The sequence below is a fragment of the Rhinolophus sinicus genome, linkage group LG07, assembly GCF_036562045.2.
Source record: "Rhinolophus sinicus isolate RSC01 linkage group LG07, ASM3656204v1, whole genome shotgun sequence".
Classification (NCBI taxonomy): Eukaryota; Metazoa; Chordata; class Mammalia; order Chiroptera; family Rhinolophidae; genus Rhinolophus; species Rhinolophus sinicus.
The window spans coordinates 64,980,561-65,008,519 of record NC_133757.1 but is presented as its reverse complement, the minus strand read 5'-3'; the positions used below and the strand labels follow the sequence as shown (position 1 = coordinate 65,008,519).

Here is a 27,959-nt window from a genome sequence, read left to right as displayed (position 1 = left end):
GATCTCAAGCGCCCGCTGAGGCTGCAGTGGCTGCAGGCCAGGCCCTGGCTGTGCAGAGTGGTGGGGACATTCTTACAAGGTAATGATTAAGCTGAGTGCCGGGCAAGGACACGGGCAGCTGAGCCAAGAAGGTGAGCCCTGTTCACACCTCAGCCAGACAGCAGTGGCCAGGACTGGTTTGGGAAGGCAGAGCCCTGGGGTGCTGGGGCCTCAAGCCGGCAGCACCAGCCTCCCACTGCACACGGACGTCCGAGAGCATCTCAGGCTGGAGCCTCTGCTGCCTGCCCTGAGGGGACCCTGCACTTGCTCCTGGCACCATGAAACTGGAGGTGTTCTGGACTGGGCTGGAATACACCTGCCGGCTCCTGGGCATCACTACTGCTGCAGGTAAGACCCCACCTCCCTCCTGCAGTACCCTGCACACTGGGCGGAGCGGACAGTGCTGCCAGAGGGGTAGAAGCTAGACACATCTGAACACATTGCCTTTCACCTTCCTTCCCAAGACCCCCAAGAAACACTGCTCTGCAGGGCAGCAGTGGATGCAGTGGGGTGAACCTGGGACTGGGAGCCAGGGGGCCTGGTGCTAAATCTGTTTGGTTACCTACCATCTGTGTGACCTTGGGAGCCCCCAGCATCTTCATCTCCCAAATGAGTGGAGGGGTCTACCCTACCTCCTGGAGGGCTATTGTGAGGTGGGGGTGAGGACTGAAGGTGAAGGTGTAAAGGGCCAGATGCCTCACTAAAGCGTTATGTAAATGGTCAATGGAGCGCATTTTGCTTTACTCAAACCACAGCCCGATTTCATGGTGCGAGAATTCCCAGCACTCGGGCCAGCGGAGCTAAGTAGAGGCTGGTCATGAAAATCTTGGGCTTCCCTTAATGCACTGTGGGGTTGGGGGGAAATGGTTCCCGGTGCTGGGCTCCTCTCCCTCACCTGCCTGATCATGGGCTGCCCAACCTGCCGGCAGGACAGGCAAACAGAGCAGAACAGCACAGCCATGACCCTGAGTGCCACCTGCTCATCTCCCCGATGCAAACTCTACCCTTAGCTCCATGCCCCCCACTCAGCCAGGGTCTGTGTGGGGCAAGTGGGCAGGCAGCATTCTGAGCCCTGAGCTCTGGGCCCCACTGTCCCTTGGGGACAAGGAGGAGACACCCACTGCTCATCAAGTCCTTCCCACCACTAGACTGAATCACATGCACGGATCTTGGTAAATGGGCAATGTCCCCCAGCTGAGACTTAAGCAGTGCTGCTTCCAGCCCCAGCTTTGTCACTTGCTAATGTGTGACCTTGGGAGAGCCACCTAGGCCCTCTGGGATTGAGCCTTCTGGTCTGTATAATGCAGATAACTAGACCTGGTGTTTTGGAGGGTCAAGAACGCACACACTGGTCATAGCTAGGTGGGACTGGAGACAGAAACCTCTCGGGAGAAGCCCCGTGACATACTTCAGAGCTCAGGGACATCTGTGTGATTCCCAGGCACCAGGGTAGGCTCACTGGTAGACTAGCTAGTGGGCTCTGCAGCATGCAGGCGCCCTGAGTTCGCACAGAAAGGGCCCTTCACGATGGGCTGATCCCACCTCTCCTGTTACAACATGGAGCATCGGAGTTCAAATAGGGGCAGTGACCTTGCCCAATGTCACGCTTCAGGACAGAGGGACAGTCAGCCTGGAGCCTAGTCCTTTGACTTGAAAAGGCCAGGACTCTGGTCAAAGAGCTCCCTACCTCGCAGAGTAGGGAGCCCCACCAAGCAGGTACAAGGAAGGGTCTGGAATTGCTCTGCTGAGAGCCCTGAGTAAGCTGGTGGGGGAGACAGCTCCAGCTTCTGTTCCTTACACGTATGGGAGTGACACCAAGGTTCCCAGCTGCCATCCTGGGGAGGGGGAGGTTACCCTAAGTAGGGTCTCCATGTCTGGGTTCCAGTCTTGGTCTACAACTATTGATCTTAACTCCACCCTGCCCTCCTCTAAGCCTTGGTTTCCAAATGTGGAAGCACACCCCTTTCAGCTCTCAGATATCACAGTGACAGTCCCCGCGACATACTCTGCCCAAAGCCAAGGCCTGCCTCCTGTCTGTGAACTGTTTTAAGATGGATTAGCTAAAGACAGTTTAAAAGTCTGATTTATCTCAGCCAGTGGAAGGGTCTGCAGCCATGTGTACATGCGCACACACAGAGCTGCACCTCTTGACCACAACCCTTATCTCTGCACAGAGGGTGGTTGTTAAGGCTGAAGATGGGCTTCTTCCTTGGCTTTGAAATATGATCCAGGCTAAAAATAGGCCACGAGCTACCTCCTAATGGCCAGGCTTTCCAATATTCTTGTTGGGGTTTTCTAGCGTTCTGGGAGCAGGTGGGAAGCTAGAGAGGGGCTTTGGTGCTCCCAGGCATATCCCGAGTTTCTTCCAGCATCACTGAACTCCTGGCCTGTTTCCAGTTTTTCAGATTTGCAAATTCCTTATTCACTTAAGCTTCTTTTTTATTGAACTCTCGGTTGAGAAGTCCACACCTCATTATAGGGGCATTGCTACTGGAAAGGAAATAACACTTGAGACAGAGATTGTCAATTTTTAGGAACTCCAGAAGACCTACAGGAGCCCCTGGACCCATTGTGGGAAGGAGTGTTGTTCTCCAGAAGCTCGGAAAAGCATGTAACCCAAGGTCGCCCTGCGGGGACCGGGCAGCTCCCATCCACTGATTTCCTCCCTTAACCCTCCTTCCCTCTGCAGACAGGGTCTGGGGCTGTCAGAGGCTCCAAAGGTACAAAGGGGACTCCACCAGGATGGCAAGGCCCAGCATCTTGGCAAGAGCGTGGCCTGCACTGGTGCTGGCTGAGCTCATCTGTCTCTCTTCACCAGCCCCTGTGGATGAAGCTCCATTGGGACGTCCAGGGGTCAGTCCCATGGCCATGTGGCCCCACCCCCATGTCCAGCCCCAAACCACAGCCAGAGTGGACAATACAGAGCATTGCTACTGTCAAATAGGAATAAACAGGTCCTGGACAGACTGCACCCAGCCAGAGTATTTCTAATATTAGTAAACTCTCTCCCTTTGAATCAGTCATAAGGTTTCCAGGTCATCACAAACCCATTCCTCCCCATTAGTCTTATACTTAGCTGGCTTCACTCATTTGCATGACCTTTCTGGCCAGTAAGGCATTGTGTGTCTGTGTGTCTGTGTGTCCCCGTGTCCCCACATATGTGACCTCTCAGCCTGTCACTGAGATGTGGCCTCAGCGGACACAGTGGGGAACAGCACACAGATGGTGAGCACTCCCCACTCCTGTTCAGATGACAGACACCTACCTGTCCATCCGTCAGGGCAGGTCGTCACTGGGTCTACCAGAGGGCAAGGCCAGACTCAGGCTCCAGGGGTCCCTCAACCTTGTGGGTTGTCCTCACTGCAGACTAATCGTCAGGAGAGGGAACCTGGGAAAATGGGTGGTAACTGAGATGGGAGCACAGCAGCCAGGGTGCTCCTCCCCTACAAGATTCGTCCCCATCCCTGTTCTGGGAAGGCAAGATTGGCTTCCCTTTGACTTTCTGCAGTCTTCTTCCTGCCCCCGAAGGTGAGTCTCCATGAACTTCCTCACCACTCCTCATCCCAAAGAAAAAAAATGGGAGGAGGTCCCTGTGTCAGGGCAGATGATGCGCCTTCTGGCCCCCAACTTGGGTGGGGTATGGAAGAAAGAGGGAAGACTCCTTTCCCTAAGCCCTGACAACTGGAGGGAAAGCCCTCTCCTCACAGTTGTGTCCCTGCCCATGGGCACAAGCCTCCCCAAAAGAGGAGATGCCAGGAAACTGTCTCTGGGCCCTTTGGTGAGACCTCCCAACTTTCCTCAGAGCAAAGGGGCTCAACGACTTTATACTCTTCCAGTCTCAGCTCTGGGTGTAATAGCTGACGATGAACATTAATATTTGAGTATTTACTGTGAAACAAACTCTGCTACATGTTTTAAAGATAGTATCTCATTTCATATAACTACCCTTTGCAGCACCATCATTTTCATCTTCATCCCCATTGTATGTAGGGTGAAACTGAGCCTTGGTCGGCTGATACTACTTGCTCCAGGTCTCACAACCAGGAAGCAGGGAGGCAAGAGTTGAACTGATAGTGGTCCACTCTTACTCATTGTGCCCTCCACCTAACTCAGGCTAAGGGATGTGTTTTCCATATCTTGGGATGTGACTTCAGGATGCACACAGAGGGTACCAATGAGGCCTGACCGAGGTCACCTGTCAGTCTATCCTAGTGCCCCCATCAGTAACTCCTGACCACCCACAGGCTCAGGCAGGTGAGTCATGCGGAGGATGGGCAGTTACAGTGAAGCATAGTCAGGAATGATCAAACACTTCCTAAACCTAAAGACACTGTTATTCGGTCCAGCTGCTCATTCTGTCTCTGAATGACTGCCACACGTTTTGACTGGCACTACCTTGACCATCCTGCCAAACCACTCCTGGACCTCATCCAGGGACAAATCTGCACACAGCCCCAGAGGAAACTATCACAGTAGGGCCTTCAGTGTTTGGATCCAAAGGTGCATGACTGACTGACATGCTGTAAAAACTTACCTTGCGAAAGCCCTCCAGTGTCTGTGAGGGCCAGATGCTGAGCAAAGTCCCATTTTACAAATGAGGAAGCCGAGGCTCAGAATGTTTCAGTGGCTTGGCAGAGGCCACACAGCCAGTAACCAGCAGGGCCAGTGTGGTAGCCTCAGTCTGCCCACTCCCAGGGCAGTGATGGGTATACATCCAGGGCCTATGGGCACACAGTTCCAGAGGGACGGGCACCACACAGCTAAGCAGGAAATGAGCTGGAATTGAGACAGGCCATTGAGAAGTCCTGCTTGTGAGGTCAACGTGCTACTTCCCACAAATCAACTACTTTGGACCAAACTGGGATCACTTAGGGGTTTGCTGTGTGCCAGGTTCTGACCCATTAGCCTCTCCTTTACATCAAGGACAGGGCCACATTCCCAGCAGCCCCATTTCTGCCACATTCCATTCCAAACGGAGACCAGGTCTATTAATATAGACTAGGACAAAAGAAGCATTTAAACCCAGATGTCCTCATTATTTTTTTTACAGAGTCCAGCAAATGTATTGTTGAGCCCCTATTCAAAGCCTTCAGAATCACACTTAATGCTTCGGAGGCAGCCATGTTGGGCTCTCCATGCTAATTTCCACCCTTCTCAAATGTACATCCCTGTGACCCCCTCCTGCCTTCTCAGGAAGCTTCATGCACTACAACACATCTGCAGGTGGATTTATTACCCACACTGTTTTCAGATCCTCCAATCAGATGTTGACTGTTTTCCTTTTCCGATCTGATTATCCCAATGAGTAAATGAAATATCCCTACCTCTGTTCCACCCTCCTACCACTGAAAGATAACATGATTTGGCTCAAGCATTTCTTTCTTTCCTTCTATGTGTCTGTGTCCTCCTTCTTAGATTAAAAACAAGAAATCTAGAACTCCACTTAGGATTCATTTATTTGGCAAACCTTTGCAGTTTTCACTTTGTGCAGTAGAAACCCATATATTAGGATGGCATGACTTCCACCTAGAGAAGCACACGGTGCCATGAGGGAGACAACCTAGAACATCCTGGCACCAAGCACTAACGCATAGTGTTTGGGAGATGAATTTGTATCCTTCTCCACCACTGACTAGGTGTGTGACCTTAACATGTTACCTAACCACTGTAAACATCAGTTTTCTCATCTATGAAATGGGAATAACAAATGAGGATTATGAGCATACAATGAAACAGTGATTAAAGGAGGAAAATGCCTGGCATGTAGATTCTCACTCAGTGCTGGGTAATTTTAAAGGAATGTGCAGAACACAGGGACTGTACAGTGTGAGGGAGGGACTCATGGCAGGACATGAAAAGCAGGAAGATTAGAAGAAAGGAAAAAGGAATATACGACCCTTGAAGCTGGAAAGGAGGAAGGGGCTAGTCTGTGAAAGGTCTTACACTGAGGAACATTTTCCTTCACATTTTGAGCTTGGGTCATTATGATCAGCCCATGGGTACTTAGTTATGTCTGTACCACTTGTAATGATCCAACCAGAAGGAAGATGGTAGCCTTATTTTATTTTTCATTGGTTGACAGTTCTTTTAAGATTGTCTTTAGTTCTGTACAACAATCTGAGGGGATTATTATTAAAAAGTAATGTAGTCAGATACAAGCAGCTGACCCTTGGGAGAGGGAGTAGTCTTGGGGCTTCCCCAGAGCCATCTTGGCTTGCCATAGGCCAGGTAAGGGTCAGGTGAAGAAACATGGCATGGACGGAGAATACCTACTGGCGTGGTCATTGTTTTCTAGCACCAGGAAAGCTGCCATGTGGAAGAATGAGCAGAGAAATATTCTCTTTGAATGCAAGATAGAATAAAGAGCAAATAATTTGGGCAAATACCTTGAACTGAAATCAAGACCTAGAAGAAATATTCCCCATAGGTCCTTATAAGGAAGATGCCATTCTGTGCTGGAGGTAATATCCTCAATATTTTCAGTGAACCCTGCAAGTCTGCAGAGTTCCTTAACATAAACAATGGCACCATCAAAAAGTGGATATCAGTCCAGATGGCTTCACAGGTGAATTCTACAACATTCAAGGAAGAAACCATATCTATTCCATATACACAACTCTTCCAGAAATTTGAAAGGGGGAATAGTTCTCAACTCATTCTATAAAACTAGCATTACTCCAATAGCAAAACTAGACAAAGACATCGTAAGAAAACTACAGACTAATATCCCTCATCAACATAGATGTAAAAACTCTAAACCAAGTTTTAGCAAATTAAATAAAAATATATAAAAATGATAATATATTATAAGCAAGTAGAGTTTATCCCAGAAATGTAAGCTTGCTTTAATATTTAAAAATCAATTGATATAACCGGCCACATTAACAAACTAAAAAGGAAAAACCATATTACTATCTAAATAGATACAGAAGAAGCATTTGACAAAATTCAACATTCATTCATGATAAAAACTATCATCAAACTAGTAATAGAAGGAAATGTTATCAGCCTCAAAAGGACATCAATAAAAAGCCTACAGCCACTGAAAAGTAAAATACTGAACACTTTTGTCCTAAGATCAGTAACAACACAAGGATGTCCACTCATCACTTCTAGTCAACGTTGTACTAGGAGTTCTAGACAGTTCAATAAGGCAAAGAAAAGCAATAACAAGCATTTCGGTTGGCAAGGAAGAAAAAAAACTTGTTATTCACAGATGACATGATTGTCTATGAAAAAGCTGATGCAATCTACCAGAAAAGCTACTAGAACTAACAAAGGGTTTCACAAGATTGCAGAACGCAAGATCACTATACAACAATCAATTGTATTTCTATATACTAGCAACAAATAATAAGAAAATAAATTTTAAATGTAATTCATAACATCAAAAATATAAAATGCTATCTGACAAAATCTATACAGTAAAAACTAAAAAAAAAATTGCTGAGAGATAATAAAGAAGACCTAAATATATGGAGAGATATATTTTGTTCATGGGTAAGAAGACTCAATATCATTAAGATGTTAATTCTCCCCAAAATTTCTCTATGTCTGAGTGCAGTCTCAGTCAAAATCTAGTGGGTTTTGTGTGTGTGTTTCTAAAAATTGACAGGCTGTTTCTAAAATTCACCTAGAAATGCAAACTCCCTAATATCGCATAACCAAAACAACTTTGTAAACAAAGAGCAAAGCTAGAAATTTAATACTATCTGATTTTTAAAGACTTATTATAAAGCTACAGAAATCAAGGCAGTCCAATTTTGACACAAAGACAAATCAATTAATAGAACAGAGTCCAGAAATAGATCTAGACATATATGAAAAACAGAATTTTGACTTAAGTATAATAGAAAGGTAATTTAGTGTAGAAAGGATAACTATCTCAACAAATGGCACTGAACAATGGAATATCCATTTACAAAATATATATATATATATATATATATATATATATATATATATATATATATATATACATTGTACCATATACAAATAAAAGACTCAAAATGGATTATAGGCATAAATATAAAACCTAAAACTATGAAACTCCTAGAAAGTAAGATAAAACCTCAGTAAAGTGTTAGGCAGAGATTTCTTAGGTACAATACCAAATTTCAATCCATAGAAGAATTGCACACCATCAAAATTTAAATTGGTAAATTGCACACCATCAAAATTTGAAACTTTACTCTTCAAAACATAACTTGAATAGAATGAAAGAACAAGTCACCAAAGAGATACGGTGGCAAATAAATATATGCAAAAAATGCTCCGTATCATCAGTCTTTAGGGAAATGCACATCCAAGCCACAGTGAGACAATACAACCTGCCATTAGAATGGCTAAAAGTAAAAAGATTCACCATGCCAAGTGTGGGAGTGCTGGTGAGGATGAGGAACTCTCATACACCACTGATGAAGATGTAAAATGATGCACTCACTTTGGAAATGGTTTGGCAGTTTTGTAGAAAAGTTAAATGTAAACCTACCATATGACCCAATCATTCCACTCCTACGTATTTACCTAAGAGAAAAGAAAGCATATGTCCATGCAAATACGGTGCATGAGTGTTCATAGCATCTTTATTTGCAACAGCCAAAACTAGAAGCAACCCAAGTGCTCATCCACAGATGGATTATAAACTGACCAAGCTATATCCATGCTACTTAGCAATAGAAAAGCATAAACTACTGACACATGCTACAAATGGATGCATCTCAAAATAATCATGCAGAATGAAAATAGGCAGTCAAACAAACAAACAAACAAAGAGTACCTACTGTATGATACCATTTAAATAAATTTCGAGGAAATGAAAACTAATCTCTAGTAATAGAATGTAGATTGGTGGTTGCCCAGAGGTGGATGAAAGGGTAGGAGGGTAGGATTACAAGGGTAGCAGGATAGATATGTTCATTATCTTGATTGTAGTGATGGTTTTCTGGGTATATACATATGTCAATACTTACCAACTTGCACTTGTAAATAAGTGCAGTTTGTTATATATCAATTACTCCTCAATAAAACTGTTCTAAAAAGTAGATATGTCAGTTATCTATTGCCAAAATAACACTGTGTAACATCTGCAAAACCTTAGTGGGATGCGGCAGTAGGCTTTCATTAGTCACACATCTGAGTGGGTAGGCAGCTCTGTTTGTGTTGGCTGTTGGCTTGCTAGGCTGGCCTTGTCTAGGATAAAACAGGCCACTCTGCTCCCTGTGACCCTTGTGCTCCAGCAGGGTGGCTCTGGCATGTGCCCATGACAATGACAGAGGCATGAGAGACCATGACAGTGCACGAGCCCACTACACCTCTATGCTGGCATGGCGCCCAAAGCAAGTCACCCTGCTGAGCCAAGACTCAAGGGTTCGGGACATAGACTTCACTGCAAAGTCACGCAACAAAGGGTGTGGATGCCAAGAGAGATCCAGGTTTGGGCGCATCACTGCAGTGTATCACACAGCCTTCTACAGGCCAAACAAAATCGCCATCTTGGCTGGTCAGCATTAGTCTATGGCACATGTTTAGAGAGTCTAGTAGAGAATGGGTGGACTCTCACCTTCAGGAAATTGTCCCCAAACAGGCTTGTGAGAATTATTGGAAGATAGTAAGTGCCACACTATACTCTAAAATTTCTTCTAACTAAATATTTGGAATTTTCTACTATAAAATCTTGGCCTTTACTAACAGTGTATTATGAACCCTGGCTCATAGGTATCAGCTCTCAATCCACACAGAAACCTTCCTGCCATGCTTAGAATCGCCAGAATTTCTCCTGAGTTAAGAGGCCCGCATCTACTAGCTTAATGTCTCAGCAGGTTCTTAGCAACTGGTTCCAACATCTCCATGCTCTTAGCAAGGTGAAAATCTAGCTTTCACCTCTACCACTAGCTGTGGCCTCTTCCAAACCTAAACCACCCCAGCCACTGTCATCAGCCTAGTGCACCTCTATCTGAGTTGTCCTTACAGACCTTCAGACTAGCAGGAGACAGGCCATACTTGAGGATGAAGAGGACCAATAAATAAGACATGGTGAGTTATGAGACTGCCCTCGACAGTGGTGAGCACATTACATTCTCATCTGGCTCCCGACGCAGCCAGGGCTAAGATGACTGGCATTGAAAGCCAGTTAGTGGTGGCCTCTAGTCACCTCTGTGAAGTGTCCTGTGTTGCCACCAGGGCACTGCACTGACTGCAAGACAGGTGTCAAAACTCAGCCCAGCAATGGAGTCAGAACAGACAACCATGAAGTTTGTCCAGAGGCAAAAGCAGCACGAGGCCTGAAGCTGGGGAAATAGCCCCTCAGCAATAGCCCCGCAGGCCCAAGAGCACACTGGCCCGAGCCCGTTAGGCCCCTGGCAGACCGCACAGAGGTATTACAAAGAGATGCTGTGGTGATGGTGGAGGGGCTGGGAAGCACTTAGAACCTGCTCAGGCCTGCAGAAGGGAGCTGAGACAAGAAAATCAATGAGCGACTTCGGGGCATAGAGAGAGCTCTCAGCCACAATAAAAGTGTATTGATGGAAAGAAAGAATGAAAATAAACCCTATCCTCCCCCTTGAGAGTACTAATGGAAACAACCCGCCCCTCCTAATAATACTATTAGCAATTGCCTACATTTGCACAGCAAACACTATAATTTACTAACACCGAACACTCTTAGCGAGTTAGGCATGTCTTTATTATCCTCAATTTCCAGAAGAGGAAGCCAACGAGAGAGTTATGATTTGTGTGAGGAGCCAGAACTCAGCCTTTCTGATCCAGCCTCATGTGCCCTCTGCCCCAGCACAGCACCTCCTAGCTCTCACTCAGCCGCACTCTGGGACCACAGCTCCAGGTTACTCAGGGGCTCAGGAGGTGGCTGCCTGGCCCGGGCCTGCCCCGCAGCCTCTTGGTCCAGAATCGACCCCTACTAAGCCTGACCTAAAACAAGCAGTTCAGGGAGGTGACTCAGAAGAAAACCCTGGCCTCTGGGAGAACCTACTCTGAGGAGGTTAGACCCAGCCCAGACAGAAGGGGCAGAGCCTAGAGGGAAGGGGACCAGGCTTGACCACAAATGCTTGAGGAAGAAGAGCTGGCTGTAATGGGCACCAAGCAAGAGGCCTCCCTGGGGACTGTGCGGGGAGTGACACCAGAGTAGGGAGGACTGTGCAGGGGTCGGCTTGTGATGTGGTTCCATTGGGCTGGGACGAGGGCTCACGGGATCCTAAGGGACAGAAAACAGGGAGGGATGGGAGGACAGGCCATGTAACAGCAGTGTAAGAGCAGTGTAGCGCCAGCACCTCCCTCCTGCAGCTGGAAGAACACACAGCCAGGAGCCAGGCCGCTCTGCGGGCAAGTCTTTCTTATAGAGAATTGGTTATAATGAAGCCTGATTCTGCGGACGTGTGTGGCATTTGTCTCCCTGTCTCCCTGTCAAACTGTCAGCCCATCTGACTCCATGCTGAGCTCTGGGCAAGGGCCTCAGGGTCATTCGTTGGGGTGAATTGCTAATGAAGGCTACCCATTTTGTACTGAACTAGAGCCCTGTGAAGGCAAAGTTTCAGAGACTCTGGCCAGGCTGCTGCTTGAGGAAGAAGGAAGACCAGAAGTGCAGGCCAGATTCCGTGAGTGTCCAGATATCCTCAAACCACAGGCCATGTACATCTCTGGATGCCAGCACAGGAAGCATGGCCTTGGGGGTGAACGCCTCTCTAAATTTGTGTCCAGGTACCTTGCTGGCCTAATCCTAGACCTGGTTCTGTTGGATGCCATGCCTACATTTGGAGTCCTGGCAGAATTCCTCAGTCCAATGCCACAAAATGAGGAGTTGTCCCCATCCCCATCCACAGGGATGATGTAAGGCCTTTGAGACAGCAGCTGGTCTACCTGTGTAGACTTGGGAAGACAGACACTCAGGAAACAGGGTGGCTGAGCTCCTTCCCATACACCAGTTCCATTCTTTATTCAACACCTCACCCGCTCACTTAAGGCACACTTCATGGTCATTGCCTGGCTTCTGAAGTGCCTGGTTCTGGAGACTAGTCCCCAGGAAACATTTAGGAAACTCCAGACCCTCAGTCAAAATAAGTTTGGAGTCCTATATCTATGTCATGTGGAACTACGGTGACTTCCAAAGATAGCTTGTCCCCAGCACAGGTCAGTGAGCATTCTGGGAGGGGGGAGGGGTAAGTGTGGGGGGCTTGTTTCATCACAAGGCACAGGGTGGCTGTCAGGAGCAAGTACTGGATACAGTTTAAGGAATTCTCCTGAAGCAGGAAATCCCACTTTTTTATTTCCTCACTTTTTCCACTGAGCATCTTTTTAAAATGAAGCTGAAGGGTCCTGCTTAGGAGAGGCAGGACCTCATGAATGCTCCATAAAATATTAAGGTACAAAACCACCCTAGGATTCTATGGTCCCAAAGGAGGCCCCAGACACCAAGCCCCGTTCCTAGGAGACAACATCTCCAAGGCCGTGCATGCATTTGGGCAGGGGGATAGATGCTGCAGGACCAAGGAACCTGGGAGTTGATTTCCCGACAGCCAAGTTGAAGACCCAGTGAGAAGGGCCAGAGGCCACAGGGCTCTGAGGAATACTCACTGCTGAAAGGGTCAGAACACACACCCAGCCAGACACGGGGTTTCTGGGCCAAAACATCTCAGGTAGTTAAAGAGTAGGATGAGCCGCTTTTCCACTTATCTCAGGCCGCACAATAAAACCACTTGAAACTTAGTGGCTTAAGACTATCACCATCTCATTATGCTGAAAATTCTGTGGCTCAGTAATTCAGGCAGGGCCCAGAGGAGACGGCTCATCTCTGCTCCACAAGGACTGGGTGCTCAAGTGGGGTGACTGCAAGGGCTTATCTAAGGCCACATGCTCTGCGTGTTGGCTGGGTTCATCAGTCCTCCTCCTCTTTGCACCTTCTGGGGCCGGGATGTCCAAGACCACATCTTCATTCATGCGCTCCAGGCCTCGCTGAGAGGGCTCAACCAGCTGTGGCTGGCTACTCGTGTTTTCTCCACATGGTTAGCTTGGCTTTCTCTCACATGGTGGCCTCAGGAGCATCAGACTTCTTACATGGTGAGTAGCTTCCATCCAAAACAAGCATTTTTAATAGGTCTGGGTAGAAACTCTTTGCAAATTAGCTATGCAAGTTCCCGAAATTTACTTCTAGAGCATTCTATCAGACAAGTGAGTCACTAAAGCCAGACTATATCCAAGGGGAGGAGAGTTACTATATTTATGGGAAGAGTTGCAAAGAATTTGTATCCAGCTCAATCTAATGCGTCTCCTGTAACAAAGAAACCCCAAATTGCATGGCTATAATTAGAGGTATTTCTCTCACCTAACAGTCTAAGTACGTGGGGGTCAACTCCCATTTTCTGCCATTGGTCCAGCAATAACCTCACCCAGTCTCTGGGAGAGTTGCTGCTGCAGGGGTCAGCAGAATTGTCTTCACAAGGATACCATTCCTGGCTCACTTACGTCAGAGATGGTAACGAGCAGTCATGTAAAGCCTGAGAGAGCTTTGGGGAGATAAGTGTTAGGAACTAGAGTAAGTCCTTGCAGGAACAACGGTCCCCAGGGTAGTTGGCTGCACCCAGATTGCCGATGGAGGGTTTTCACAGGACCACAGGGCACAGCTTTCTCAATGGGCTTGGCTCCCTTGGAATGGTGAAAGGAAGTTGCAATGTGAAAGAGGACCTGAGATTGTGGGCCCAGGAAGCCACACTGTCACTGCCCCATGTAGCCCCATGACCTTGTGCAGCCCCAGGAATTATACGGGGAGGCACCCAGAGACAAGCTCCTGTCCCTTGTCTGCACGCGTAGCCGTGGCCGTCACAGTTGCAGACTCGAACTCCTGCTGCTCCATCTTCCTGGCATCACCTTGCCGTCCTCCTCTGCGGAGCCTTCCTCAGCTTCCAGCCAAGTGGAGCCTGCACTCTTCCTGCTCCCAGAGTGTTGTGGCCTGTTCCCACGTGGGGACATCACTTTGTTTCCTGGGTCTGAGACGGTATGCCCAGGCTCAGACCCATATTTCCTTTGCGCCCCTGTACTTTACCTGGGCCTGACACAGAGAATGTGCCGTGAATGAGGGTGTGGACTCTCCTGGGGGGACTTTGGGCCTTCAGTGCCCTTGGGTTGCTGGGTGGAACTGCCCTGGGTGGGGAAATTCAGGCTGCGACCACTTCTCACTCTCAGAAGAGAGCTCGACCTGCCGAGGCTGAGGGCCCTTTGCCAGATGCCCAGGGTGAGGGTTGGATGGGCGGTAACCACACAGCTTGAGCACCAGGCAGGTCACTGAGGCAGTGAAGAGGCGGTTTCCTGGCTCTTTTTTTTTTTTTTTTAAATTAAAGTTTATTGGGGTGACAATTCAGGGTAAAAGGGATCAAATATATGGTGATGGAAGGAGAACTGACTCTGGGTCCTGGCTCTTTCTCATGCAGACATTGCAAAAATCCATTCACAAGTGGGCTTGGGAGATGCAGTGGTCTATTGCCCACAGCGACACAGACCTCATTCATGGGACACCCCTCCTCCATGCTTATGAAGAGCCCAAGGAAATGTCCTCCTCCACCTGCACCATTCTCACCAGAGTCCTTCCCCTGCCAGGGACCTGGGAACCAGTGGAATTGGTCCTGTTCCTGGCTTCCCTCTGCCCTCACTACCAGTGTGCCTTGAAAGGTGCTCACTTCCAGGATACTGGTCCTTGGATTTTTCCATAAATAACATGGGGTTGACAATTTTCACCTCAAGGAATGTTGTGCAGAGTAAATAAGATGTATGTAGAGGGCCTACTGGGGTGTGTGGCACATGGTATGACCTCCCTGAGAGGCAGCTTGCTGGGCTGGCATGCCCAGGGAGCTTCCAAACCCAAATGCCTCTGCTCACCTGTGACCATCCCACACCTCTGCTTCCACTACCCAGAAAACAGTGAGAGACCATCATGTTTCAGCAGGACACGCCCTTCTCCTCTGTGCCTGGGAAGTCTCCTTATCTGGGCCCATGATGGAGCAAACCCCCTTCTCTTGGGTGCTGCCCTGCAGACGGGTGAACAGGGTCACCTGGGCATACCATCAGGAGCCACAGGGTGAACTTTGCTTTAAACCAGGCCAACAGAGGAACTGGAGGCTACCAGTGTGCCAGAAGCGGGTTCCCGGAGCACGCCGGGCAGTGTCCAGTAACTTGCTACCACCTCCCGTCTGCCGGGCAGTCTTACCAAAGCCTCTTACCCCTTCTGCCTGATGTGGAAAGCTTTCTGAAATGCCAATCTGAACATGTCACTCAGCTGCTCCAAAACACTCAAGGCTCCCCCTGCCCAACCTGTGAAGTCTGATTAAAAACCCACAGTCCAGCCTCAGTCACATGTACTGCCCCCTCCCTGTGACCCTGCTCCAGATGAAATAACCTTCTGTCATAATGGCGAGGAGGGGTCTTCCTGCAATGCCGTACCCCTCCATTTGCACATGTCTATTTCCTGCCTTCCCAGTGCACCTTGCATGAATCCTCTTTATAACATCTTTGCTGGTAATCCCCAGGAATGGCTCTTCTCTCTCTGGCCCCCTGAGCACTCAGATAAGCCTCTCTTATAGCCTGGGTCACCATGCTTTTCTCAGTCTGTATCTCATTTCTCCCCCTGGACCAAGCATACCCCAGAGAGGAGCCCGATGACGCAATTCAGCGCACCATAGGGCTTGACCTAAGATCACCCCAACAGGAAACCACAGATGACAGGAAAGCAGTCTAGGAAGAGCTACCAGGAGACACCAAGGAGTACAGCCAAATAGGTCCAGGGCAGAAGTAAGACAGTGGTTGAGGCCGCAGGCAGACAGATGCAGGGGACAGAAGGAAGGACTTCATTTTGATTCGTGTTGTCTCAACCTCGCATGGTCTGCCTCTGAGAATGGGAGCCCCAGAACTGGGAGGATCAAGCCGAAAGTATGTGACCCATTGGCCCTGGTGACAAGGGGCCTTAGGGCTCCCATGAAAATCCCACTGGCTCCCTTAAGGATCTCCTGACCTGAGGACCCCTGCTCCTGGCTCCATCTCCCTGCCCTCCTCCTCTAGCCAGAGGGCGTACCTCTGTCCTTGGGCTTGCAGAATCCAGCATTGCTGTGGTTGGTTGAGAGCTTTTGGCTGGTGGCCCCACTTCCCTTAGTACAAAACGGGCTAGATGCAGCCTGGGGAAGCTGACACGTCCCGAGTTAGAGGGAGGAAAGAGCACATGTGTATTGACCACTTGACACTTACCAAGCACAAAGCTCTGCATTTCAGACTCATTTTTCTCCAATCCAAGAAACAACTCTGTGAGGTATAACTTATTCTCCCCATTCCACAGATGGGAATCCTAACTCTGATGAGTTAAGTACTTACCCATTTTACCAAGGTCATAACACACAGAACTGGGATTCCAACCCAGCTGTCTCACTTCTCTGTTGTTACTTGATTTTTTTTTTTTAACTGCAAACAAGCCCTGCCTCTAGAGTATTCCTCAAATGCCCCTTTGACTGTTGACCCTTTGTTTCAGTCAAAAGGTATCAAAATAGGTCTCCACACACAAAATGGGTGCAAGTAAGGGAAAGGGGCTGCATTCCCGAGACTTTTACCTTCCAACTACTGACATCCTGCACAGGCCCATGCAAATCTACAAAGACTACAATGTGAATGAAGCCCCTGCCAAAAATTAACAAGCAATTTCACTGAACATTTACGATGTTCTCGGCATCGATTAGCTTACTGAATTCTCATAACGTTATGTGCAAGAGGGATAATTAAGAAACTGAGGCTCCGAGAGATTGAGTGACTCAGCTATTAACTAGAGAATGTGAGATTGAAATGCAGGATCTGACCTAGGCATCCACAGTTAATTGGTTTATTTGTTTTACTTACACGTTCCGTGCCTCAGTTTTCTCTTCTGTAAAATGAGGCTAACAGTACTGTCACATAGGACTGTTGTAAGTTAATAGATGCTAAATGCTGAGAACAGGATACATAGTGAAAATTAAATGGGCATTTGCCTGCAAAACACACACACACACACCACAGAGCACACACATACGAGGTCTGACAATTAAGTTCGTGAACTTGTTGCAACGATGTTGCTAACCTTTTTTGATATCGGAGGGATTATTCATTATGAATTTATACCAACTAACTAAGTTTACTATTTGGAAGTGCTGAATAGGCTGCGTGAAGATGACGACCTGAACTTTTTGCCAACAATTCATGGCTCTTGCATCACAATGTACCAACTCACACAGCACTGTCCACGAGGGAGTTTTTAGCCTGTAAACAAATAACTGTATTGGAACACCCTCCCTACTCACCTGATCTGGCCCCCAATGACTTCTTTCTTTACCCAAAGATAAAGGAAATATTGAAAGGAAGACATTCTGATGCCATTCAGGACATCAAGGGTAATATGATGACAGCTCTGATGGCCATTCCAGAAAAAGAGTTCCAAAATTGCTTTGAATGGTAGACTAGGCGCTAGCATCAGAGCATAGCTTCCCAAGGGGAGTGCTTCGAAGGTGACTATAATGATATTCAGCAATGAGGTGTGTAGCACTTTTTCTAGGATGAGTTCATGAACTTAATTGTCTTACCTCGTGTGTGGTAGACAGTGAAAACCAGGAAACTGTTCACCACCTAGAGCCAGAAGTCTCAAGTTCGGTCTGTAGGTCCTCTACGTTTGGGCCTGTGTGTGTCCTTGTGAGAACAATGCAGGTCACTGAGCCTCATTTTCCTCCCCGTAAGATGGGGAGGATATAACTCCCTATGCCTCAGGGCTGCTGGGAGGAACCAGGATGCGTGTGACGATTGTGCGGACACCATTAAGTTCTCTGCAATTATGTTAACAGTGCAGAGGTGTATAGCTGAGCAGCACCCCCAGCCGCTCACCTGGGACGAGCCAGCTTGACCTAAGTCAAGGTGCTCTGTCCCTCCTCCCTGCAGCGCTTCCGTAATCCCCCCAGAAGTGAGGGGTGGAAGTGCTGGTGGCCTAAGAAAGGGGTTCCGCACTGCACTTCAGGAGGCAGTACATCTGCAGTGGATTTGGGGCTCAGGTCGCCCAGGGCTGGAAGTGTACACAGTATCTCTGCCAGGGAAGAGAGGTGGCATCAGGCCCAGGGAAGCTGCTGAGGGGAGCAGAGGAAGGGCCACTCAGGGCCACCTTTGACAGCTCAGCCCACTATCTCTGACTTTGTGGGAGGGAGACATGGTGAAGCCACAATGGCAAATACCTGGATATGTTATCTGAGCCCAAAGACAGAAATATAGGGTGCATGGGGCCAGAAAGAGGTCTGATTAGTGGGCCAATGTGGTCCTGGAAGAAGGTCTAGGAACACCTGAGTGCTGACTGTGGAATGTTTCCATCAGTGAGTGAATGGAGCCAAAGGCATGGCTGGTTGAGTGAAGCTATGAGAGCAAGGGAGTCCCTGCCTGAGGAGGTAACAGGGAGCCAGCAAGTCTGGAAAGGTGGTTCCAAGACAAAATTCACCCTGGACAAAAAATGAAGGTCAAGTGTTTGAGCACCAAATGCCAAGAAAGGGCAGGAGGAAAGATGAGGCTGAGCAGCATCCCATGTCACAGCAAACCCCCAGGGGCTTAATCAGCTCTGGGTCCAAAGTAATGAGCCCAGAGTGTGTGATGCAGCTGCCAAAACAGCAAGTGAAAAAGAGGTCTCAGAAGCAGCAACAACAGGCAGGTCCCATTGTGGCCAAGCACTGAAGCCCAGACACATAGCACAGATGGGCATGGGCCTACAGGACGACGAGGGCCCTGAGGCCAGAACATGTGAAGGACCACTGTGCAGCAGAGCGTTTGGTAGCCTGTCAGCATGGGCTATCTCTGGGATACTCAGGGGTCGTGGCATGACCAATGCAGGCAGAGGATGACGTCTGCACTCTGGGGAGCCTGGATTAAAAGACCTCTAGGGTTCTGCCTGAAAGCACTCTGGTTTCCACAGACCAACTCAGAAGGATCCCTGCTTTCTTGTATCTTCCCAGCCACCAATCCCTGTGCCACGTGTGGAAGAGCCTCCCCTGGCTCTCATCCCCTGGGAGAAGGCTCACTCTATGCAAAAGAGCCCTCCTCAGGGTATTACTGTGGCTGGAGCACCTGGGCCACTGTCTCCCCTCCTCTTCCCCTCTTAGTGTTGATCGGCATGGGCACCGAGACCTTCCTCCAGGGGCAGTTCAAAAGCCTGGCCTTCTACCTGCTGTGAGTATGTGTGAATGTGCTCCTGCCTACATATTCTCCTCCAATTCACCCTGAGTCTGTCTGCTCAGACTGACCTACCCTTTCCCAGGCTAGGGCCATCCTATCCCAAAGGTGGGAGGAGAAGAGGGGCTTTAGGATATTCTATGCTTTGGGAATGGCTTTAGTCAGACCATCCCATAAATTAACTAATTATCCTTCCTTCCATCCACCTATACAACTTCTGATTCACCCATCCACCCATCCATCCATCCATCCATCCATCCACCCACCCACCCACCTATCCATCTATCCATGCATCCATCTATGAGATCTGACAATTAAGTTCATGAACTCATCCTAGAAAAAGTGCTACATACTTCATTGCTGAATATCACTCCGGTCACCTTCAAAGTACTCTCCTTGGGAAGCTATGCACAAACACCAATTGCCTAATCCACCTTTCAAAGCAATTTTGGAACTCTTTTCTAGAATGGCCATCAGAGCTATCATCATATTACCTTGATGTCCTGAATGCCATCCAAATGTCTTCCTTTCAATATTTCCTCTCTCTTCAGGTAAAGAAAGAAGTCATTGGGGGCCAGGTCAGATGAGTAGGGAGGGTGTTCCAATGCAGTTATTTGTTTACTGGCTAAAAACTCCCTCACAGACAGTGCTGTGTGAGCTGGTGCATTGTCGTGATGCAAGAGCCATGAATTGTTGGCGAAAAGTTCAGGTCATCTAACTTTTTCACGCAGCCTATTCAGCACTTCCAAATAGTAAACTTGGTACAAATTCATAACGAATCTGATGTCAAAAAAGGTTAGCAAGAAGTTCGCGAACTTAATTGCCAGACCTCATGTCTATCCACTCATTCATCTCTTCAATAATTTCTTTATTCAGCAAACATTAACTGAGCTCTTATTTTAGACAGAGGAAAATCAACTCGAAGGACCATAAATGAGAGCCCATCTCCATGCCCAACACAGTTAAATGTTTTATTTACATTATGTTCTTTAACTCTGGCAGCACAGAAGAGAGTACCACCCTAGTTTTACAGATGAAAAAATTCAGGGGGGTAAGCAGCTCAGCTCATTTTCCAAGCTCATGAGTAGTAGGTCCATCTAGTTCCCCAGCCTCGGTCCTTTCTTCTCTGCCAGCTGCCTCTGCAGACGCCCCCTGGTGGGAAGGAGGTCACTGTGCAGTGGTGTCCCAGAGGGTAGGACAGCATGGAGTCGCCGCTGGTTCTGACCAGCTTCTCAGCAGCCCGATCTTGAGGGATACAGGGAGCCCTGTCTGCCTGCAGAGTCACCAGGCTGTATTCTGTGCTCCCCCACAACCCCCTCAACCCTAGTCATGGTGGCTTCATCTGCATCCTAAGAAGATGCCTGCCCCAGACAAGCCCTTTGTTGTGCCAGGTGGCTCTCACCCACCATCTCCCAACCACATGCTAACCTTCCAGTGCATTTCCCCACTGCCACAGCGTCAGCTACCTAGAAACACAGGTCTCCCTGATGACCTCCAAGGGCTTTTACAGCTCCAATCCACACTCTTTTGTCACCTTCTGGCCTCCACCTTATTCCTTGTGACTCAGTTTACACGCCAGGAGTTTCTGACTCTCCCAAGCTCACCGACATCACCTCACCTCTAGGCCTTTGCTCATCCTGTTGAGCATCCAGGGCGTCTTTCCACCCCCTTCAGCATTCCCAAAGCCTGGCATTCTGTCCGGGGACACCTGCCCCAGGCCAGAAACCCCCACTGGCTGGAAGTGACTTCTTGCTCTGGGTATCCTACTGTCTTGCTGAGCCTGTCCCAGCTTTTGCACTGTCTCTCTGGCATCCAGAAGAAGGCCTGGGCCCCCTCCTCTCCATATGGTCGCCTAGTTCAACCACAAACATCACTTCGGGTAAGAGCTAGGGTTATCATCCTACTGTAACAGGTCAGGTCTGCACTAGTTAATGCTCACTGCTTTCTGCCCAGCACCGTGCCTCTTCCCGACTGCTCTGCCTGTCTCGAGGGGACACGATGCCCATCTGGTCACTCTGTGGTCCAGGCCTAGAAGACGTTATGTCTACCCTCCGTTCCCCCTCCCCTCACTGTGAACTAGTTTGTTTTCTCCACCCATGCCCTGCTCTCCAACCCTGTAGGATTGGCACCCACAACCCACCCTGGCCATCCCTCCTGCACTCATGCCCATTCGTTCCTCAAGGGCCACCCAAGTGTCCAAATGCCCTGCCTCCCTTTATTCAGTTCTTCTTCCTCCCATCCTCCCCAGTGTTCCCTCATACTCGAAGCATTCATGAAGCATAGCACACTCCCTGTATGTCTGTCACTGCCTTCTCTGAGTCCCCAGGACCAAGCAGGGGCCATGGTCAAGAGCAGACAGGCACCAGTAGGAACTGATCTGTCACTGGCTTTGCACTTGTTCTTCCCCACGTCTCTCTATACTTGCTCCCTCTCCCTTCTTCCTGTTTCCATGAGGCTCCTCACTGCCTCCCTCCAGTTATCCACAAATAGTAGTCGCACCAATGGCTGAAGGGTATTACCATTTAAAAGCTGAGGAGTAAGAGTTAGAGAGACACTGGGCAGCATACAGAGAGTGGGAGAAAGTAGAGGTCAAGTACTAAACGGTCACACACACACAAACACACAGAGAGGGAGGGAGGGGGAGAGAGAGAGACAGAGACAGAGACAGAGACAGAGAAATGATAATAACATTTATATAATGAGTACTATTTGCCAAGTAAATTTGAAGGCCTTTACAAAAATCGACTCATTTAGTCCTTATAACAATTCTATTGGTTAAGCACTATAATTTCTCTCAGTTTACAGCTGAGGAAACTGAGGCACAGAGAGAGCAAGCCACTTGCCTGTGGTTACACAGCTGATCAGTAGCGGGGGCAATGGCCAGGGCCCTGAGGAAACCCTGACCCTGAGCTACCTTCCCCTGCAAGGCAGTATCTCTTCTCACTCACTCATTCACTCCAGTTCAATAAGCCTTTCCCAGAGTCGGCCTGGGCTACATGAAAGAATTAGAGAGGGAACTACTCTGGTTACACCGTGCAACGTGGAGAAGCAAGAGTCCACCAAACAGACACGAGGAGGAAGGGGGAGTCCTTCCAAGAGGGGCTCACCTGTGCAAACGCCCTGGAGCATCTGATAGCTTCTTGTGTAGTCAGAGGAATATGGAAGCTCATGTAGGGCTTTAAAAGACACGCTAAGGAATTTCAATTCTATAGGCCAGTGATACTCTCCAATAAAAAAAAAGTAAGTTCCATTCCCAAAGATTCAGATGTAGAAAGTCAGGGGCTGGCCCAGGAATCTATGAATTTATATATTCCCCAGGAGATTCTGATTGCAATGTCCCTGGACCACACTTGAAACATAAGGAGGCTTTGAAGCACTCTAGATTGGGAGGAATGTGATCAGATTTAGGTTTCAGAAGGAGCCTTTGGGGCATCCTGGTAGTGACAGAGTGGAGTAGCAGGGGGCAGGAGTTGAGGGCCAGGGACTTAGGGAGGCCAAAAGGGGCAAGGTGGTGCAGATGTCCAGGGGGCAATGCCCAAACTCAGGTGATACAGGTGAGGCCAGAGAGAAGGGGACTGATTCTAAGGCTACTTAAGAAACACAATCAGCTGCTCCTGGTGACTTTTTGGATGATGAGACAAGAGGGAGAAGGACAGGGTTTGGGAATAGATCCAGCCTTAAGGCTCTCACAGTCAGGCAGTAGGTGTCCATCCTGCTAACAGCAGGTAGAGGACATGCCTGCCGGTGTCCACTCAAGGGTTCTGTGGTCAAGATGGTCTCCCCGGCTGGCCTGGTCTCCCTTGCAGCTCCCTGCTCACCTCTCTCTGGATTCCGGACCCCATCCCCTCCACCACTACAGTCCAACAAGACAGCTGGTTGGGCAACAGGATTAGGTAAAAAAACTCCTGGTCAGTTGGTCAGTTGTAGATACCCATGAGGCCAAGGTGCTGTGAGAAGATGGCTCATGGGAAAGCGAAGGGAGAGTCAGAGGGTGCCGGGCCTCCCTCACCTGTCTCCATCATAGATTTACAGGAGCCGCCATTTCCGTGTGTGAAGGGGCCTACTTTGTGGCTCAGCTGCTGGCCATCTGCTTCCAGTAAGTAGTCTCCACTGCCAAGTGATCCTTGCAACTTCTGGGGGGGATAGTAGGGAGGAGCCCTGAGCTTAAGGGGACATTGTACCAGCTCTGGACCCCTACACTCCCAGACAGTGTGTGCTTACAAAAGAATGACCACCAGGGGGCACCATAGATCCGTGGCAGCGGGGTGTGGGAGGAGGGCCATGCTGCGGACCTCCACTCCTCAAAGCTACCCTGGGCAGAGTGCAGCTGCGCAGATCCTTGCTCCAGGCCAGTTCAGAGGATAAAAGAGATGGACCTAAATGCCAATGCTTTCCTCCTTCTAAACCTGGAGGCAGCAACCCTGAGGAAACCTGCTCAGTACTCTGCTGGGCTCCTGTATGGACTCTGCATGCCAGCAAAGAAAGAAGCCCCTCTGAGCCAATTCCAGCTCATACCTCAGCAAGACTGTGCGCAGCATCAGCTGGATCCCAGCCTGCTCACCCACGTGGCCAGGCCCCTTGTGCAGTGCATTGTCCACACAACCGTCTCAGCCAGGTGTCTCCCTTATGCACACCTTCTCCACGCCACGGTAGAATTCCCACTGCCTGTGCAGCCCCTCTGGAGGGGCTCCGGCAACACCCTAACTGTAGAACCCCTAACGGTGAACTCCCACCCTTGGGGGTGTTCAGCCAGAGGCCACTGTGGGGAGCAAGGCCACAGCAGGATATGGTCCCAGCCTCCTACATCCTCGTGTGTTGCTGGGGCTTCCTGAGTGACACCCTGCTTCCTGGTAACCCTAGACTCCTTCTTCCTAGATGTCGGCCAGGGTCCCTGGCATATAGAACAAGGGAGAAGGCCCGCTGGCTGGGTTGCTTCCAGAAGTTCCTGGCCTACATGCTGCTGTCCGTGGCCTGCTTCCTCCATCCTGTGCTGGTCTGGCACGTGACCATCCCAGGTAGGAGCTCCAGGAGGTGGTGGAAGCAGGTGGGCTCTGAGCAGGAGGGGCTGAATCCTCCCCTCCTCATCCTGCAGTGACGCTGGCTCCAGGCCCCCACTGCCCTCTCTGGCCTACTGTGTGGGAATGAGGACCTATCAGACATCCGCCATGCTGATTAAGTGGCAGGAATGTCCGGAGAAGTGCATCTTTCCTGTGGGTGTCCAAAGGCTGTGCCCCCAAATGGGACCTGGCCTTTCCTCCAATGCCTGTGTGTGGATTGAGCTTTCAGAGTGTGTGAGATGGTCACGCCTCTACCCAAAGCCGGCCATCTCTCGCCAATGCTTACTGATTCAGGTCCAAACTCCTCAGCCTGATTTGGAAGGCACACAAGGATGGGACCCCAAAAGACCCTCACAGCCCCAATCTCTTCTTCCACTTCACCTCCTAGACACTGCTGCTCAGCCTGATTCCTGATCGCAGAAGTGAGGACTCAGTGCTCCCACCTCCTGGGTTTTATCCATGACCTTTTCTGCTAGTACTCTCCTCTTCTCTCCTCCCAGCTATGAAAGCTGTGCCTCTCTTCACGATGATCTAAAATGCCAGGAAGCCACCTGCCCAGGGAGACAGGAATGGAAGGCAGAGCCTCTTTTGCTTCCTGTGGTTTCTCTTACCGTACCGCTCACAGCCTCTGAAGGCCACTGCTCACGGCCCCCCAGTGGACTCCTGAACAGCTATCAGCACAGCAGAGGCCGGAGCAACCCACAGACTCCCACTCCTTAGGAAATGAGGGGCACAGGAGGCTCTGGCCTGACAGGCAGGACCGCCACCTCCACCCTTCCTCTGGATGGGGCAGGGCTCCAGCAGGAAACCCAGGGCAGCAAGCCTCAGCCTGGGATCCAGGGGCCTCTGGCCTGGAGGCTGCGTGGGGGCCAGGAGGGGCCAGTGTGATGCCAGCCCTACCTAAGGGTATCTGCACTTTCCTCAGTGTCCATTGAGGAGGCTGAGTGAAAGTGGGAAGGAAGTCCAGTTCAGCACGTGGGGCCCAGTAAGCAATATAGAGTCCGGGCCCACTGAAGGTGTCACGGAGCCAGCTCCAATTAGCCTTCCTAAGAGGGAGGCTGAGCGTGGAGATGGGAGGCTGTTCAGGCAGCACCAGGGTCAGCTGCCAATAGGAAGGGAGCCTCAGGTACAGGTCTGCTAGCTCACAGTCAGGGTCAGGGCCCTAGCGCAGCATGCACCTTGCCAACAGACCTCAGCAGAGCGTTAGGCCTGCTGCCCCCCAAGTCTCATGTGGGTGTATGAGGCCAAGTTAGGCATGAAGGCTGGAGGGCAGTGGGCCTGAGTGTGGCCACACGGGTGTGCGACAGAGGCCTTTGGGAATAGTGTGCTTGGACAGCCTCTGGCTTTTCTCCAGGACACACCCAGCATCCTGACCTCCCAATCTCTTCCAGGCTCCATGCTCATCGTCACCGGCCTGGCCTACTTCCTACTGAGTAAACGCAAGAGGAGCAAAGCTGCCCATGAGGTGCCGGCCCCCCCGGAGCAGTACACGGACCCCTCCAGCAGCGCCATGAGCACCACTGGTTCTGGGGACACCGAGCAAACTTACACTTTCCACGGAGCCCTCAAGGAGGGGCCCAGCTCCCTCTTCATCCACATGAAGAGCATCCTGAAGGGCACCAGGAAGCCCAGCGCCCTCCAGCACCCAGACACCCTGACGGAGCTGGCTCTGGAGCCCGCTTATTCTCTGGCCAAGAAGAAGCAAGTGCACTTTCAAGACAGTGTGGTCAGGATCATCCCAGCCCTCGCCGAAGGCCTGGACGATAGGGACAGCGAGCCAGAGGAGACCACGTCCGACACCACCCCCATCATCCCTGCCCCCCAGCACCCACTCTTCCTGTCTCCTCTTGCGGCCACTGGCCTCTTCTGAGTGGCTTGCTCCAGTCTGGGGGATACTCAGCGAGGGGTCTGCATGGCCCCGCCTGTACAGTCTTGATATCCACGGGCCCTCTGGGAGCACGGAGTCCTCACAGGTCAGCTCTTCAAGAGGTGAGCAGACATCCCCACGGTGGCAGAGCCTCTGGGGCCGTCACGTGGCATGGCAGGTCCTGCAGTGGCCGTGAGGGAGGCGTAAGTGAAGCCCACGCTGCCTCGAGCCAGCACAGGTTCCTCCTCCTGGACATGGAGTAGGGAAATCCATGTGCTTCCCCAAAGAGACCATCACTCCTGCTTCACACAAGGCTGCCTCAGGCCCAGGAGAAGCTACCAGCCTTCTCCTGCTCCTGATACAGGTCTCAGAACTCAGCAAGGACACACGGCCCATACCACCTCTGAGGCAGCATCCCAGCTCTGAAGACCCAGGGATGCACGGGCAACTTCCACATGTCAAGGAAGTGGCCGTGGGTCCTGACCCCTATCAAGATTGCTCAATGTGGGCAGGGAAGTCCGGGCTTCAGCCTGTGTGGCCACACTCAGTGCCCAGCAATGGGCCACATTCTCTGTATGCTCTGGGGCTGGCCCCGGCAGCAGGAGTCACGGAGCCACTCCAGGAAACAATGCTGCTCTGTGCTCACTGTGAGGATAGCCAGTCCACATGAGTGATGGTCATTCCAGAAGAATCGCTGAGGGTTCTCTGCATCCATACCACATGCACTTTTCCAAGATTCCAAGTAGATGATGTAAACTAAAAGATCCTGAAAACCGATGACATTCTTCAGCATGAATGCCACAGCACAGGATGCAGTGAGGGCTGCATGCAGGGACCAGGGAGGTGGTGCCCTGACACCACACAGCACAGCATGTGTAGGTGCCTGGTGGCAGAATAGGTGATAAATTATGTTTGTTGAAAATGGAAGGGAAGAGGAGGGGACAAGGGGGGATGGGAGGAAAGTGACAGGCAGGCTGGCTGTCTACCATGAAGCCATGGAAGTGACAGTTAACCCAGATTGAGCAAAGAAGCTTGAATCATATTCCTTAGTTAAAGGATTTGCAATATAGTTTTCATTTGGTCCATGGGATTATTGCAAGGAAGAACAAATGCACTCTTCTTCATAGGCAATCTTAATTAACGAGCAATCTGAAAGCACAGTTACGTGGCTCCCCAGTTGTGTATGTGAGCCAACAGAAGAAATGGGTGTTCATTCTCATACACTTTTTAACATCCCTATGAGTTATTTTGCGAATGTATGGAAATAGACAACCAGAAGCTTGTATCAGTTTATTGCCTAAATGCAACAAGTGTCCCAAATAAGCAGACCTCTTCCTGCAATAACCCAGTTCTTCCTTAAAACTGAGTGAAAAAAGACACATTCCTATAAGTCTTCCATGGTGGAAGCAGTGGGGCTGTTTCTTCAGCTGCCCCTGAGGAGGGACTTCTGGAGCTGAGAGTCACAGTCAGGGGAGAGTGTATAATGTGGCACATGGGTGTGGGTGGGTGGGGATCGCACCCAGTTCCTAATGGGAGGTGTCCTATGCAGGCTGCCTGTGCTCCATCCAAAGTGGGGAGGAGCGCAGGGTCTTGCACCTGTCATGGGGAGAAGGGGGACGTGATGGGCACAGCACAGGCGTGGCCAGCCTCTGGAGACCCCTGACACTCCTGCTCTGTTCTCAGAACCCCAGCCTGCAGACCTGGACGGATGACCAAGAAGCACACCCAGAAATGTAATGTCAGAACTGCCAGATCCCATTTAATAAACCATTCTGTAAACCCGA

The 27,959-nt window shown here is 49.9% G+C and overlaps 1 protein-coding gene across 4 annotated transcripts; it reads left to right on the top strand.

Moving 5' to 3' along the window:
• Positions 1 to 27,959, top strand: TMEM72 (transmembrane protein 72). Of its 4 annotated transcripts, none has more exons than XM_019710283.2 (5): positions 170 to 387; positions 19,182 to 19,248; positions 23,276 to 23,347; positions 24,127 to 24,266; positions 25,700 to 27,959. In XM_019710283.2, exons 1-5 carry the CDS (start codon positions 318 to 320, stop codon positions 26,176 to 26,178), a joined length of 828 nt encoding a protein of 275 aa, XP_019565842.2. In that variant the 5' UTR covers positions 170 to 317; the 3' UTR covers positions 26,179 to 27,959. The 4 variants fall into 4 exon arrangements, with proteins under 4 accessions (XP_019565840.2, XP_019565841.2, XP_019565842.2 ...); XM_019710285.2 differs by having other exon boundaries at positions 318 to 387; positions 23,284 to 23,347; XM_019710281.2 differs by lacking the exon at positions 19,182 to 19,248 and having other exon boundaries at positions 1 to 387.

Bases quoted from the DNA above. Each gene is read 5' to 3' on its own strand.
- TMEM72 (XM_019710281.2), top strand. From the start codon at position 83: ATGATTAAGCTGAGTGCCGGGCAAGGACACGGGCAGCTGAGCCAAGAA. The intron at 388-23,275 runs GTAAGACCCCAC...TCTCCATCATAG, and splicing joins GGGCATCACTACTGCTGCAG to ATTTACAGGAGCCGCCATTT. The intron at 24,267-25,699 runs GTAGGAGCTCCA...AATCTCTTCCAG, and splicing joins CTGGCACGTGACCATCCCAG to GCTCCATGCTCATCGTCACC.